We start from the raw sequence: 16,562 nt of genomic DNA, 5'->3' as shown, positions 1-16,562 counted from the left end.
TGTAAATGACAGTTAATAATATTTATAGCAATTTTTGCTCTGCTTATCTCATTAAATTATTTTGAGGATGATAGGAGGTAATATGTGTTCAAGAATAAAATAAACTGTAAAGTTTGTAAAGCTCTTTACCAACATAAGAATTAGGAAGATATAGCTTTACAAAATAGTGTTGCCTGTGTACATGTCTGCCTCTCTACTTTTGAGGTGAACTCCTTGAGGGAAGGGAACAAGTATGCTTCCTTCACCACTGCATCCCTAGTGATGAGCATGGTACCCACTATCTGGTAGGCAGTTGATAAAGATGTGTTCAATGGATGCTATATGTATGAATGCTTGAATGGACAATTGAAGGAGCAGCCTCAGGATGCACTATTTAGAAAGCAAGTAGGCACTTCAATTCCTGGCATCTTAGGTGCAGATAATTTGGACACCATCGTGACAGCTAACATTTATTGAACTCTAGCTATAGGCAGACATTGTTCTAAGTGCTTCATTTTACATAAATTGAATCATATATATTCTTATAACCAACCTATGAAGTCACATTCAACACTATCCCTGCTTTTTCCAGCTCTCACCTGTATTGTTAAGTTTGGAAGTACATTTCCCACACTCGTTTGTCAGTAAAGTTCAGTTTTGGATTCTGCCCATGAGAGGCACCTGCAGGAAACTTGGCAAGCAGAAAGGAAGTAGACACCATCGTTGCTCTTCCTGACATCTTGTTTAGGTGTGTGTGCTTGATCAGAAAAGATTTAAGTGACTTCTGAGCATTCTCCTGTGAAACATCTGCTTCAGTGACGTCATTAGCAGCAGTTTCCTAACAATCTCTAAAATTTCCCATGATTCCTGCAATTCCAACAACTGTCTGGATTTTGCTGGCAGTTCCCTTACCTTTTCTCTCATAGCCCTTCCAAAGGCTTTGTAGGCCCTTAATTCTCTGTGTTAAATGCCTTCCTGAAATAACTATAGAGTAGTTTCTGTTTGCCTGATCAAAATCTGAGTGCGACACTTTACAGGAGAAGAGACCAAAGCAGAGGGTAACTTGAGTGAAGAAGTGGCAGAAGGAAGGACTGAATCTAACCAGCTTGGTCCCAGGGCCTGTGCTCTAAATAGTTATACTCCACTGCCTCTCTTCGACTGAAAACCCAAATCCTATGAATGGGGCACTGTATCTTTTTCTGAAATCTCCATGAGTATTTCAATGGAAATGATCGTTTGGAGCCTGCTTTTCAGTTTGTAAACTTTCTTCTCAACTTTTGACAGAACCACCTTAGTTTCAACACAGTCTTTCCATCTTACTTTCCAGGGTGAAGCAAGGTAAGCTTCACTACTCAGCCATTGGGGATGGGGAGTAGGGAGGAGTCCAGTGGAAGGGTTCATGGGATCCTTGTGATTGATCAGGCAGAGAAGCACTACTCAATCTCAGGAGTTTTCAAAAGCCCAGCATCGATTTAATTTCACAACACCCTCACAGAGTTCATTTTTATCTTTAAAATAAATTAATATCAGTGTAAAATTAGATAGCCTCTAGAGTTAGTGCTTAGAAACTGAATGTTAATGCTGGAAGGGCCAGAGCTGTGTTAACTAGCTGCCGTGTTTGCCTTCTTTTTCCTTTTTTTCTTTTTTTTTTTTTTTGAGACGGAGTCTTGCTCTGTCGCCCAGGCTGGAGTGCGGTGACCGGATCTCAGCTCACTGCAAGCTCCGCCTCCCGGGTTCACGCCATTCTCCTGCCTCAGCCTCCCTAGTAGCTGGGACTACAGGCGCCCACCACCTCGCCCGGCTAGTTTTTTGTATTTTTTTTAGTAGAGACGGGGTTTCACCGTGTTAGCCAGGGTGGTCTCGATCTCCTGACCTCGTGATCCGCCCGTCTCGGCCTCCCAAAGTGCTGGGATTACAGGCTTGAGCCACCGCGCCCGGCGCCTTCTTTTTCAGTCAAAGCTAACATTTAAAGTCAGAGAGGTAGATCTATATATATTGATCTGGAGGAATGTTCATGATATATTGTCAAGTGGAAAAGGCAAGTTGCAGAGTAAATTGATGATATGCTTGCATTTTTTTAAGAAAACAAGAGAAAGCCCTATATAAAATAACACCTGGATGCAGAATGTTAGAACTAGAGAGGTCCTTAGGTAGCTAAACACAATCTTCCTGTTATATTGATGTGCAAGTTTGAAGGCCAGAGAGAGATATAACTAAGGTTACACAGCTAGTTAGTAGCAGAATCAATTTCATAGCCTTCATCTCCAGACTCTACTATGTCACTCTGTCTGTAGGCTGTGCCCATACCAACAAGTCAATAAAAGGAGAAAGAACCTAGTGACGTAGCTATACTCTTTTGTAGTAGAGAGACCATTACTGAAAATGAGCATCTCATTTTAAGCTGTAAACCAACATATACTAAAGAGTGGAATATTTTTCCCTCCAAAGGCAGAATCATTAAAACCTATACTTTTAATATTCCACCTGATTTCTGAATTTTCCTCTATGCAAAGGCACTCTTTGATTCTTTTAATATTTCATTGATTGTGCCAGTTTATGTTTATTTCACAATGTTTGCTTGAAAGGTTTATCTTGATAGTAAGGAACATTTTGCACAAAGCATGAGACTTACCCTAATACCTACCACAGTGCCTGCCTTAAAGTAGAAACCTAATGTTTGTTAAATGGATAATTAAAGATAGAATTCATTTGCCTTTTTCTGAATTTTTTTCTTTCTTGATATTAAAACATATTCCAGAGATGAAGAGTACCGTGTACCTTTAAAAATGTATGCAATTTGAATAAATCTTGCATTTGTTTTGAAATTAAGCTGTTTTGAAATTAAGCTGTTTTGATAAGTGGCTTATTCATCCTCAATTATTTTTCATTTAGTTAGTAAACATGTGAGACAGTCTCCTTGTATCCATGGTACTCCCTTTGCAACACCATACAATGTCACATCAGCCCCCAGCAGTCACGGTAAGAGGAACACACTGAGTATCTGTTTGCTCAGCAGTGCTAGGTACTGTGTATTTTATTTTTTGCTACCTGTTTGTGTCTGGTTCCTCACAAACAGGTAGAAAAGGCTGCTTGGGAGATGACTTCATCATGTGTGGTAGAGCCCCAAAATAAAGTGAGACCAGAAGACAGGATATCTGGGTCTTCGTTCTAGATCTGCTTCCAAACAGTTTCATGATCTTGGGAAATTTACTCCACATTCAGTGAGGCTCAGATTTCTCATCTAAAATCAGTTATCTGTAATAGATCATTGTTTATCAAAACCTTTCCTTTTAGTTTTAGAATTCCCTTTTCAAATGAAAGAGCTCACAGGAAACGACCCCCCATGAGCAGGCTCCAGGCACCACAATTAAGTCCCTAAAAACGATATAAATCAAGATTTGAAAAACGTTGCATTATGTCCATCAATAGAAAATGGGTTTTTAAGATGTGGTTAATGTGTACAAATAAGTATTATTCAGCAATAAAAAGGAACAAATTACTGATACATGCAACAATACAGATGAATCTCAAAAGCAGGCTGAGTGAGAGAACCCAGACACAAAGGAGTACAGACTGCATGATTTCATTTATAGTCAATATTTAAAAAAACAAAAACTAACGTATAGTGAAAGAAATCAGATCACTGGTTGCCAGGAATTAGGGGTAGAGGGAGGAAGGGATGGGTTACAAAAGGGCAAAAGGAAACTTCTGTAGGTAATGAAATTGTTAGGTAGCTTGATTGTTGTGGTGATTCTGTGAGCATCTGTCAAAACTCATAGAATTGCACACTGTAATTGGACAAAGTTTATTGTATACAAATTATGTCATGATAAAGTGGATTAAAATATCACTACATTAATCATCTCTAGGGTTTCTTATGCCTTTAGATATAGTAAGTGGGATCTGGAATCAACCAGACCTAGATTTAAGTACTGGTTCTGTGGCCATGGGCAAATCACTCAGTTTCCCCACTTCTAAATATGGATGGAAAATAGTGCCATGGCATTGAACCACTGTGCGAACTCTATGTGATAATAGATATAGAGAGCTTCGCTCAACACCTAGCATATCATAAGTTCTCAATAAATGGTAGCTGCATTTAGAATTCTATGATTCCAAATAATTTTACAGACTTAGTTTTACAAGTTCAGAGGTGGCATATATATGATCTAAATTCTAATTTTGACTCCGCTATCAATTATGTATGACTTTAGATGAGTCTCAATGTCTACTCTGTTTCCTCATTGTTAATACAGGGGGAAATTGTGGTGGTGTTCTTACCAACTCCATAGGAAAATTAGGAATATAAAATAGACTAATAGATTAGAAAGATGTTTTGAAAAACAAAAAGCAAAGATAAAACACTCTACACAGATGTAGGAAATAGTTATGATAATTTTTCTCATGATTCCAAGATTAAGTGGAACAAGGAGATTGTGCTTACGTAACAGGGCTTACCTTCAGTAAAGTTGTAAAGTTTCTGACATTTGTCTTCTGGCCTTTTATTATACCATTCTTTGCCTTATTTTCTAATTTCAGTTATGCCTCACTCGCTGTCAACAGTTATAGAAGGTTCTCTTGCTGTATAGGTCTCTTCTGTCAGTGATAAATTTATTCTGATAAGTTCATTTACCTGAAGGTGAGTAACCTAATGGGTAGCCACTAACAATATTCTACGTAAAGAAAGAGCAAAAATAATACCTCTAATGGCAATTCGACTCTCAGTAGGAATAATATTTGGGGTGGGAGCACTTCCTGAAGCTTCTTATATGTCAATCACTTCCAAAGATAAAGTTACATCCTTTAAACCATTTTCTCCATCGGGGATGATGTGTTATTTTAGACATTTAGAAGCAAAGAAGGCTTATGTCCTTTTCAACGTAACTTTCCTTATTGCCCCTTTAACATCTTTGTTTCTCAGGCTATATATCAGGGGGTTCAGCATGGGTGTCAAAGCTCCATAAAACACTGAGATAAACTTGTCCTGGTCAGGGGAGGAGTTGGACTGAGGTTTCATATACATGGAGATGGCTGCCCCATAGAAGATTGTCACCACGGTCAGGTGAGAGCCACACGTGGTAAAGGCCTTGAGCCTGCCCTGGGCTAAGTGAATCTTTATGACAGCCATAGCAATTCGTACATAGGAGAGGAGAACAAACCCAATGGTAGCAGCAGGGTGAAGACACTGGTGATGAGGATCATAAGTTCATTGAAGCTGGTATCAGAACAGACCAGCTTAATGAGGGAGAGAATCTCACAGACAAAATGGTTGATGACATTAGCCCCACAGAAGTGAAGCCTCAGGGATAGGATGAGCATGGCAGTGAGCACAAGTGATGTCCCCCATGAGGTAGCAGCCAAGCAGACACACACTGGGCCATTCATAAACCACTGAATAACGCAGGGGATTGTTGATAGCAACCACACGGTCATAGGCCATGGCAGCCAGTAGGAGGCACTCTGCTGTCGCCAAAGCCAAGGAGACACTCATTTGAGTCAGACACCGGGGATAAGAGAGGTAGGGATGGGTAGAGAAACAATGCACCAAAGCCTGGGGCTTGGAAGCTGTTCCATAGCAAAGGTCTAAGAAAGACAGGTTACTAACGAAGAAGTACATTGGAGTGTGGAGGTTGGGGTCAAAGTGAATAAGAAAGATCATAAATCTGTTCCCCAACAATGTGTTGAGGTAAATTATCAGCACCAATGTGAAAAACATGTCTCTCCATTGAGGATAGTTAGAAATGTCAATAAGGAGAAACTGAAACACTGCTGTGACATTGTCCATGTCCATCTTTCCTTCTTGCCACTATTCATTAAATGGATGCCAATTGGCTACTTAATGTTACCTGAAAGAATGAGAATAAAGATGGAGGATGTGAGAAAGGTGGAAAGATTTAGGGTGTGCAGGATCATTATCTTTGTCCTTTTCAGAAGAATGGGACACCAATGGAATAGATATCTATAATGGCGACAGAGGCAAGGCCAGATATCCCCCCCTCAATCCTAAGAAAATGGAAAGTTCCTTACCTTTTTGAAAATAGTTATATGAAAAGTTCTCCAGCCCTCCTCCACCAGAGGTCTTCTTGAATAATGTTTCCTAACTAAGAAAACAGGAAAGGTAGGCCATCTTCCTGACTTTCTCACTTTATTTTCCAAGATAAATCTGATATATAGACATGGTTGAATCTCAGTTAGCTTGAGTTACTAATCTCAACCAACAGGGTGCCTTCTGACACATGTCTTAGCTAAAATATTGTCTATGTTTGGGATGTCTCTCACTCCTAGATTGTGCATGCCTTCATTTTTCCATACTTCCAGAATTTACCATGGTGCCTGACATAGAGAAGGTGCAAGGTAGCTCTTTGACCTGAGCTGATACTATGTGGATGGAGTAGTAAGGTCTGGGAGGACCCTCTACTAATATCCCCTGCTGAAGTTACATTTCTAGCTTCTCCTACATTTTCTACTCTGTTGTTGTTGAGCCCCAGGCAGGAGTATGAAAATTGAACATGATGTTTCTAAAAGTGTGGGTGGTAAGGAGAGGGTCTGAGTATGCAACCTCACTGAAAAGGCTCTCTTATCCCATCCTCACCGATCTCTTTCCCCTAGCCCTGCTTCATTTATTATAACACATTCTAATATCTGAAATTATATTAATAATTTGATTCCTTGCTTATTATTTGTCTTTCACTCAAACGTGAATTTAATAACAGAGCCCTTGTCTGCTGTTTACTGGTGTATTCCTAGAATATAGAACAGTACCTGGGGGATCACAAGAACCCAACAGATAGTAAATGAATATATAAAGTCCTAAGCATTCAGAGCTATTATCCAGAATCTACCTACTCCTCTTGCCACTTGCACTGCCATTCGTTATTCCAAGGCATCATCATCACTCACCTGGATTTTTCCAGTAACCTCCTCATTGGTTTTCCTGTTTCTGGTCTTCTTCCCATTCAGTTCAAATGATTCAGTTGAACTGTAAGTGAAATCAGGTCACTTTTCAATTAAAAAATTTATTCTATTTTTATTGAAATATGACTGATATACGAAAAGGTACACATATTTTATGTATACATCTTGAGTTTGAAGGTAAGTATATACTCATGAAACGGCCACCATAAATAATGCCGTAAATATAACAAATATCCCTAAAAGTTTCCTCCTTCTCTCTTTTATCTTTGTAATAAGAACACTTAACATAAGACCTACTCTTTTAATAAAATATAAGTATACAGTATCATATTGTTAACCATAGATTCTCATTTCAACCTCACTAAACACCAGTCTCCTTACTATGACCTATGAGGCCCTATATGGTTTGCCTCCCAATCACCTCCTCTCTGAACGCACTTCCTACCACTCTTTCCCTTGCTCACTTTGCTCCAGTCACACTGGCCTCCTCACCATTCCTCAAATACTCAAAGCCCATCCCTTTCACAGAGCCTTTGATCCTGCTGTTCTGCATTTGTGAAAAACTTGCTACTCCATATTTATGAAACCCAGATCCTTGCACAGCCCACCTTCTCAATTCCCTCAGGTTTTTACTCACAAGGCATCTTTTCAGCGTATCCTTCCTGGGTCACCTCATCTAGGAATTCATCTCCAGCCCCTGAAATTGTATTACATCCTTTCTGGGTCACCTCCTCTGGTAGTTCATTTCTAGCCATTGAAATTTTATATCCCCCTTTCCTGCATTATTTTCTCCTTAGAACTACATCTAGCGTACTGTATGGCTTATCTATTAATTTTGTTTATTGCTTGTCTCTATCAACTAGAATGTATGCTCAATGAGATCAGGGTTTTTCTATTTTCTTCATTGCTGTGTGCCCAAAATGTAGATGAGTACTTAGATAGGAGCTCAATGATTATTTGCTGAAGGAATGTGTGAATGGAGTTCTTTCGCTGTTCCTTATTGAAAGGTAACCTCTCTTTTTCCATCTGCCTCTTTCCTTGACATTACTGTTTGTATGCTAAGCACCCCTTGATGTATATGTGTTTCTCCATGAGACTAACTCACATTTTCTTTCTAATCCCCTCCTTGAAGCTTCTGCTACTCACTTGCTATGTCTCTAGACAAGTTTCTTCCCCTTACTTATCTGAATTTTTATTTCTAATCTTGTTAAACTAAATTATCTCTAAGGTCCCTTCTAGTTTTAACAAGCTAGGATTCTCGACTTCCCACAGATAAAGAAAAAAAGAACTTACTCCTCAGAGTATTGAAATGTGTTACATTTTTCTCCTTTGTTGGAGAGACATGTAGGCTAGAGAAGGGGTTTCCTAAGAAATGAAGTATCCCTAATCATCTCTGAAATGGGAAACTCACTTGTCCTTAAAAGTGTCTTTTTTTTTTTTAAGACAGAGTCTCAGTCTGTCACTCAGGCTGGAGTGCAGTGGCGCCGTCTCAGCTCACTGCAACCTCCATCTCCTGGGTTCCAGTGATTCTCCTGCCTCAACCTCCCAAGTAGCTGGGATTACAGGTGCCCACCACCATGCCCGGCTAAGTTTTGTATTTTTAGTAGAGACGGGATTTCACCATGTTGGCCAGGCTGATCTCAAACTCCCGATATAGGTGATCCGCTCGCCTCAGCCTCCCAAAGTGCTGGGATTACAGGCGTAAGACACCGCTCCTGGCCCTTAAAAGTCTTTAAGAAAGAAAATTTCCTAACGTTTCCCTTCCATGTCGTGGCCTTCTAGTAAGCTATCCCTGTGTCACACTGTCTACTTTTTTCAGCCTATCAGATAGGCTAGGTGCACAACGAAGGTAAATCCACATATCCAGGAAAGTGTTTGCTATTTGTGAAGAGGGAAACAAATGTAAGGGATGGAGAGGGTGGTGACCTGGCTTCACAGGAGTGCCCTCAGAGCTTGAGAAACCTAACACTGCCGCTGTCTTCATTTATCATAGCACCCCAAGATAGAGATTTTGCCTTGGCCTGCCTCTACCTTTCCAGGTGAAAATTGAGAAAATCATCTCTACAGAGTGAGAACATACACGTATATGCGTCAAATGGCTGCATGAAACAATGCCCCGAAGCCTGTTCTATTTTAAGTTAGTATAGTCACATCTTACATTTTTTTGGAATATTTTGGAGTATATTTATCTCCCAATTATCTACATATGGGTCATTCGCAGTGGAATATTTAATGAGATAATGGGCCGGCCACAGATGGGACGGTGAACTGGTTTTGCATTGAAGTGGAGGACTGATTATTATGCCATTTAAAACTACCTGTTGCTCCTAGAACTCTATAAAACACACTGCTTTTGCTGTCGAATATTAAATATTGATAAAATAGATGTTTTTCCTCCTTATATGAATCTGTCATTCCCAGTGAGCCACAGGATGTATTTCGTTTTTCCAGTATTGAAGGAGGGTTTATAAAGTGTCTATCCCTCAGTCCCTCATGAGCCCAGTAGAATAAATTGAAGAGCCATTTGCCTAAAAATTGGTGATCAGTCTCTGGCTGTAAGATCGACTTATTTTTTAAATGGGGTTAAACTTGCTGGTAGAGATTGGGGTTGAACACATGACCTTGCCCCCATTAGTACCATGTTTGGACCCATAGAACTAAAATTGATGACAATTTCCGTCTCAGACTTAAAGGCTACTCAGCATCTAAATTGAGGGGACTATTTTTCGTTTAGTCTAGGCCCTGCCCTCCAAAGACAGTGCTGATTGCCTCATTCTAGAATTACCATTAAAAAATTCCTGGCAAACTGAACCCAGCATGTTTCCCATCTTAGTCCTGTTACCTGCAATTATTTATTTATATAGCATAACTTTCCTTTTAACTAATAGTTGGCTCTTGTCTTCTTGGAGATTGACCATCCCAGATAGATGGTTAAAGACGCAAGAAAAGGAGGAAAGGAGAAAAGAAAATAAATGAAAACCTTGTTCTGTTACCTACTCACCAATGGAGGTCCCTCTCAAGTATCAGTAGATGGAACAGAATGGGCTGCCCAAAAGAACAATTCTCCAAGAGTTGCCAGGTTTAGCACTGTGATGATCTCCCTGCAAATTTCCTGGCAACATTTCAAAAGCCTTCCCAGCTTCTCAAACTCACAAATGCCTAGAAACCCCTGAAGAAGGAATATTCTTTTAGATTAGGTCAAATCTCAATCGACAAACCCTTTGATCTGCAGCCCTTGCTAATGATATCTAATTAAATTATTTAATGTCTTAGACTAACATTTCTTTCAATGGCATTTGACCCACATACAACCTTATTCAATCTTCCCTAGAAAAGTTACGACATATAGAGGATTGAGGTCATTTGAATGCTCTGCATCAAGACCCTTAGGTTATTTCAATTTGCAACCTTCTAGTTTAGACATCCATTGCCTCTTGGCAATATTTATCTATGTATTATCTTATCTCTGTGAAATGGAATCCAACTAAACCAACTTGTCACTTTCTTAAAAAAAGAAAAACAATAACAAAACATTCTGTACCCAGGGCTTTAAACTAAATTAGATGATGCCTAGGAAAGGTCCTGGGCTCTGTACATATCCTACCCAGTTTCCTTCTCTTTCTCCACAACCTCTTCTTAGTACTCAGTAGGAAAAATATATAATTTCATACCCACAAGATCCTGTGCATCCCTCAATCGGCAAAAAGATCTAATATCAGTCACTCTACCTGCCCACTAAGGCTGAAGAATAGACTCAAGCATTTCAAAAGCATTATACTGGAGTTGAAACAAAAAAATGTCTGGATACCCCTCATTTACCTAGAAAATATAACTGACCAGAACTTGCCTTTCATTGAGCAGTTTGGTTTGTAGAAACTACACCATATTTCCTCTTCTCTCTATTTAGGCTCAATTCCATCAATCTATATATTTATCTGGAAGCTGTCAGCAGGACTCTATCTCTGGGAGCATGTTTGGCTCTGAACGAAATCTATAAATTGTACCTACTTGGCCTACTCAAGATGTCTGGGGTCCGATTCTCTTTCAGATTCAATTCCAAATGCAGGAAGTAAGTTGATGAGCTGCTCAGTAACTTAAATAAGCTGAAGTTTCAAACTGCTACCAGACTATTTATCTCACAAGTAGAGTTCAAAGTTTCTGATCTTTACCAGAAAGAAATAATTATCTTCTGAGAGCTTCAGGGACCTCATCCCAAACAGGCAATTAAGTTTTGCCAAACCAGAGCTGTTTGAAAAACAAAACAAAACACAAAGTGGCATTTTGAGTAGGGAAAACAAGTAAAGAAAAGAGAAAGGAGACCTTTGAGACTGTGGGACTTTTGTATAACACTACTGGGCTTTCCAGATAACTAAGAAATAATTCTTTTTTTATTTTGGCCTACGGTTTCTTCACATTCTTTCTGTATGAAACTGGTGTTGTGACAGAACCTGCAACTGGTAGAGAAATGTCTATCAGGGGACAGCTGGTATAGAGAGTGTACAACAGAGAGCACCTGTGTTATTGATCCCCATGTAAAAACAACATTTATGTTTGGCTTTTCAGTTCCACTTCCACCACCCCAGCCTAATCAGGGCACCTGCGTTATTGATCCCCATGTGAAAACAGCCTTTATGTTTGGCTTTTCAGTTCTACTTCCACCACCTCAGCCTAATCAAACGGTCTCTGTCAATGCTATATTTCCTCATCTGACATGTAAGGTCAACCATGACAATTCCTCATCTATTATTTAAAATTCATTCATTCACACATGAATACATTTATTCAACAAGTATTTAATGAGCACCTACAATGTGTCTGGCAATGTGTTTGGCACTGAGGATACAATGGTGGAAAAAAAAACACCATTTGTCTTCCCTTCAAATTTGAATGCCCTTTATTTCTTTCTCTTGTCTGATTGCTCTAGCTAGGACTTCCAGTGTTATGCTAAATAAAGTGGTTCTTACTTTCAGGAAGCTTACTGTTTTTGGGGGAAATTTATATTAACTAACAATCAAGAATATATCCTATGCCATTCTCTATGATGTGATTATTAATACCTAGTATTTGCTAGCACACTATAATCAAAATAATTTAATTGTACATTTAAAAATAACTGAAATAATATATTGGATTGTTTGTAATACAAAAGATAAATGATTGAGGATATGGATACCCCATTTCCCATGATGTGATTATTATGCATTTCATGCCTATATCAAAGTATTTCATATACCCCATAAATATATGCATCTACTATGTACTAACACAAAAATTAAAAAATTAAGAATATAAATATGCACCTGTGGTAAGTGCTATGTAAGCAAACCATATGGTGATAAAGGATTTTATTGATTCCCATGTTCACCTCTCTCCATGGCTCCTCAATACAATCTCTCTACTTGAGTCAGGTTAGTTTCTTCACTGCTCCATGAGTACCCCCATGCTCACTCCCGTTTCTTTTGCACCAATGCTTCTAATGTTCTACTAATGTGTAAAGCTAAAGCTCACCCAATCTGTCTTTCAAGGCTCAGCTTAATTCTTTTGTTCTCTTGTGTTTCAACATTACCTGACTCTTAAACTATACCATACGTCATCTGCACACAAATAATTGTTTTAATACTTCTTCAACTATTTTTTTTTGAAATATTTCAGTTTAATTATCTTATTTTTCATTTAATTCACATAAAATTATAATTCTAAAATTATTTGAATTTGATGTTCAGTTATATTTAACCATCTGTAGTATGTTTTAATTCATATTGGATAAATCATGTAACCTTAATTTTATTTATCTTATAACATTTTCATTAAAAATAACACTCACTAATTGTAGAAAATTTGGAAATAAAGGATACTGAGAAAAATAGATAAAAGGTTGATAACATTTAAAAGTGATTAATAAAGTGAACATTTATTTTAAAGAAAAACCTTTATGCAATGGATGATAGATGGATGCAGATCTAGGCTTTTTAAGATAAATGGACATGACCGAGTTAAGAACACAGGTGACCTTTTTGATTTTCCATTTTTCTAATGTGTCTTTTTTTTAAAAATTTATTTATAATTATTATACTTTAAGTTGTAGTGTACATGTGCATAACGTGCAGGTTTGTTACATATGTATACTTGTGCCATGTTGCTGTGCTGCACCCATAAACTCATCATTTACATCAGGTATAACTCCCAATGCAATCCCTCCCCCCTCCCCCCTCCCCATGATAGGCCCCGGTGTGTGATGTTCCCCTTCCTGAGTCCGAGTGATCTCATTGTTCAGTTCCCACCTATGAGTGAGAACATGCGGTGTTTGGTTTTCTGTTCTTGTGATAGTTTGCTAAGAATGATGGATTCCAGCTGCATCCAAGTCCCTACAAAGGACTCAAACTCATCCTTTTTTATGGCTGCATAGTATTCCATGGTGTATATGTGCCACATTTTCTTAATCCAGTCTGTCACTGATGGACATTTGGGTTGATTCCAAGTCTTTGCTATTGTGAATAGTGCTGCAATAAACATACGTGTGCATGTGTCTTTATAGCAGCATAATTTATAATCCTTTGGGTATATACCCAGTAATGGGATGGCTGGGTCATATGGTACATCTAGTTCTAGATCCTTGAGGAATCGCCATACTGTTTTCCATAATGGTTGAACTAGTTTACAATCCCACCAACAGTGTAAAAGTGTTCCTATTTCTCCACATCCTCTCCAGCACCTGTTGTTTCCTGACTTTTTAATGATTGCCATTCTAACTGGTGTGAGATGGTATCTCATTGTGGTTTTGATTTGCATTTCTCTGATGTCCAGTGATGATGAGCATTTTTTCATGTGTCTGTTGGCCGTATGAATGTCTTCTTTTGAGAAATGTCTGTTCATATCCTTTGCCCACTTTTTGTTGGGGTTGTTTGTTTTTTTCTTGTAAATTTGTTTGAGTTCTTTGTAGGTTCTGGATATTAGCCCTTTGTCAGATGAGTAGATTGCAAAAATTTTCTCCCATTCTGTAGGTTGCCTGTTTACTCTGATGGTAGTTTCTTTTGCTGTGCAGAAGCTCTTTAGTTTAATGAGATCCCATTTGTCAATTTTGGCTTTTGCTGCCGTTGCTTTTGGTGTTTTAGACATGAAGTCTTTGCCCATGCCTATGTCCTGAATGGTACTACCTAGGTTTTCCTCTAGGATTTTTATGGCATTAGGTCTAACATTTAAGTCTCTAATCCATCTTGAATTAATTTTCGTATAAGGAGTAAGGAAAGGATCCAGTTTCAGCTTTCTACTTATGGCTAGCCAATTTTCCCAGCACCATTTATTAAATAGGGAATCCTTTCCCCATTTCTTGTTTCTCTCAGGTTTGTCAAAGATCAGATGGCTGTAGATGTGTGGTATTATTTCTGAGGACTCTGTTCTGTTCCATTGGTCTATATCTCTGTTTTGGTACCGGTACCATGCTGTTTTGGTTACTGTAGCCTTGTAGTATAGTTTGAAGTCAGGTAGCGTGATGCCTCCAGCTTTGTTCTTTTGACTTAGGATTGTCTTGGAGATGTGGGCTCTTTTTTGGTTCCATATGAACTTTAAAGCAGTTTTTTCCAGTTCTGTGAAGAAACTCATTGGTAGCTTGATGGGGATGGCATTGAATCTATAAATTACCTTGGGCAGTATGGCCATTTTCACGATATTGATTCTTCCTATCCATGAGCATGGTATGTTCTTCCATTTGTTTGTGTCCTCTTTTATTTCACTGAGCAGTGGTTTGTAGTTCTCCTTGAAGAGGTCCTTTACATCCCTTGTAAGTTGGATTCCTAGGTATTTGATTCTCTTTGAAGCAATTGTGAATGGAAGTTCATTCCTGATTTGGCTCTCTGTTTGTCTGTTACTGGTGTATAAGAATGCTTGTGATTTTTGCACATTAATTTTGTATCCTGAGACTTTGCTGAAGTTGCTTATCAGCTTAAGGAGATTTTGGGCTGAGACAATGGGGTTTTCTAAATATACAATCATGTCATCTGCAAACAGGGACAGTTTGACTTCTTCTTTTCCTAACTGAATACCCGTGATTTCTTTCTCTTGCCTGATTGCCCTAGCCAGAACTTCCAACACTATGTTGAATAGGAGTGGTGAGAGAGGGCATCCCTGTCTTGTGCCAGTTTTCAAAGGGAATTTTTCCAGTTTTTGCCCATTCAGTATGATATTGGCTGTGGGTTTGTCATAAATAGCTCTTATTATTTTGAGGTACATTCCATCAATACCGAATTTATTGAGCGTTTTTAGCATGAAGGGCTGTTGAATTTTGTCAAAAGCCTTTTCTGCATCAATTGAGATAATCATGTGGTTCTTGTCTTTGGTTCTGTTTATATGCTGGATTATGTTTATTGATTTGCGAATGTTGAACCAGCCTTGCATCCCAGGGATGAAGCCCACTTGATCATGGTGGATAAGCTTTTTGATGTGTTGCTGAATCCGGTTTGCCAGTATTTTATTGAGGATTTTTGCATCGATGTTCATCAGGGATATTGGTCTAAAATTCTCTTTTTTTGTTGTGTCTCTGCCAGGCTTTGGTATCAGGACGATGTTGGCCTCATAAAATGAGTTAGGGAGGATTCCCTCTTTTTCTATTGATTGGAATAGTTTCAGAAGGAATGGTAGCAACTCCTCCTTGTACCTCTGGTAGAATTCAGCTGTGAATCCATCTGGTCCTGGACTTTTTTTGGTTGGTAGGCTATTAATTATTGCCTCAATTTCAGAGCCTGCTATTGGTCTATTCAGGGATTCAACTTCTTCCTGGTTTAGTCTTGGAAGAGTGTAAGTGTCCAGGAAATTATCCATTTCTTCTAGATTTTCCAGTTTATTTGCGTAGAGGTGTTTATAGTATTTTCTGATGGTAGTTTGTATTTCTGTGGGGTCGGTGGTGATATCCCCTTTATCATTTTTTATTGCGTCTATTTGATTCTTCTCTCTTTTCTTCTTTATTAGTCTGGCTAGTGGTCTGTCAATTTTGTTGATCTTTGCAAAAAACCAACTCCTGGATTCATTGATTTTTTGGAGGGTTTTTTGTGTCTCTATCTCCTTCAGTTCTGCTCTGATCTTAGTTATTTCTAGCCTTCTGCTAGCTTTCGAATGTGTTTGCTCTTGCTTCTCTAGTTCTTTTAATTGCGATGTTAGAGTGTCAATTTTAGATCTTTCCTGCTTTCTCTTGTGGGCATTTAGTGCTATAAATTTCTCTCTACACACTGCTTTAAATGTGTCCCAGAGATTCTGGTATGTTGTATCTTTGTTCTCATTGGTTTCAAAGAATATCTTTATTTCTGCCTTCATTTCGTTATGTACCCAGTAGTCATTCAGGAGCAGGTTGTTCAGTTTCCATGTAGTTGAGCGGTTTTGATTGAGTTTCTTAGTCCTGAGTTCTAGTTTGATTGCACTGTGGTCTGAGAGACAGTTTGTTATAATTTCTGTTCTTGTATATTTGCTGAGGAGTGCTTTACTTCCAATTACGTGGTCGATTTTGGAGTAAGTACGATGTGGTGCTGAGAAGAATGTATATTCTGTTGATTTGGGGTGGAGAGTTCTATAGATGTCTATCAGGTCTGCTTGCTGCAGAGATGAGTTCAATTCCTGGATATCCTTGTTAACTTTCTGTCTCGTTGATCTGTCTAATGTTGACAGTGAAGTGTTGAAGTCTC

The 16,562-nt window shown here is 38.7% G+C and overlaps 1 protein-coding gene and 1 long non-coding RNA gene across 2 annotated transcripts; both read right to left on the bottom strand.

Annotated features, from left to right (window-relative positions):
• Positions 1–3,973: 3,973 nt before the first annotated feature.
• LOC123571366 (uncharacterized) lies at positions 3,974–11,090 on the bottom strand. The gene is made up of 5 exons (XR_006695504.2): positions 10,903–11,090; positions 9,896–10,063; positions 6,880–6,958; positions 6,007–6,080; positions 3,974–4,575 (listed from the first exon to the last, which is right to left on the bottom strand). It is a non-coding gene; the product is annotated as an uncharacterized lncRNA (long non-coding RNA).
• Positions 4,844–5,770, bottom strand: OR13H1 (olfactory receptor family 13 subfamily H member 1). The gene is given in 3 exon segments (XM_015443889.2): positions 4,844–5,142; positions 5,145–5,364; positions 5,366–5,770. Coding segments are annotated over 3 exon segments (924 nt in total).
• Positions 11,091–16,562: the final 5,472 nt, after the last annotated feature.

Source organism: Macaca fascicularis, chromosome X (assembly GCF_037993035.2).
Source record: "Macaca fascicularis isolate 582-1 chromosome X, T2T-MFA8v1.1".
Classification (NCBI taxonomy): Eukaryota; Metazoa; Chordata; class Mammalia; order Primates; family Cercopithecidae; genus Macaca; species Macaca fascicularis.
Note: the sequence above shows the minus strand (reverse complement) of the source record. Positions and strands in the feature narration are given on the sequence as shown.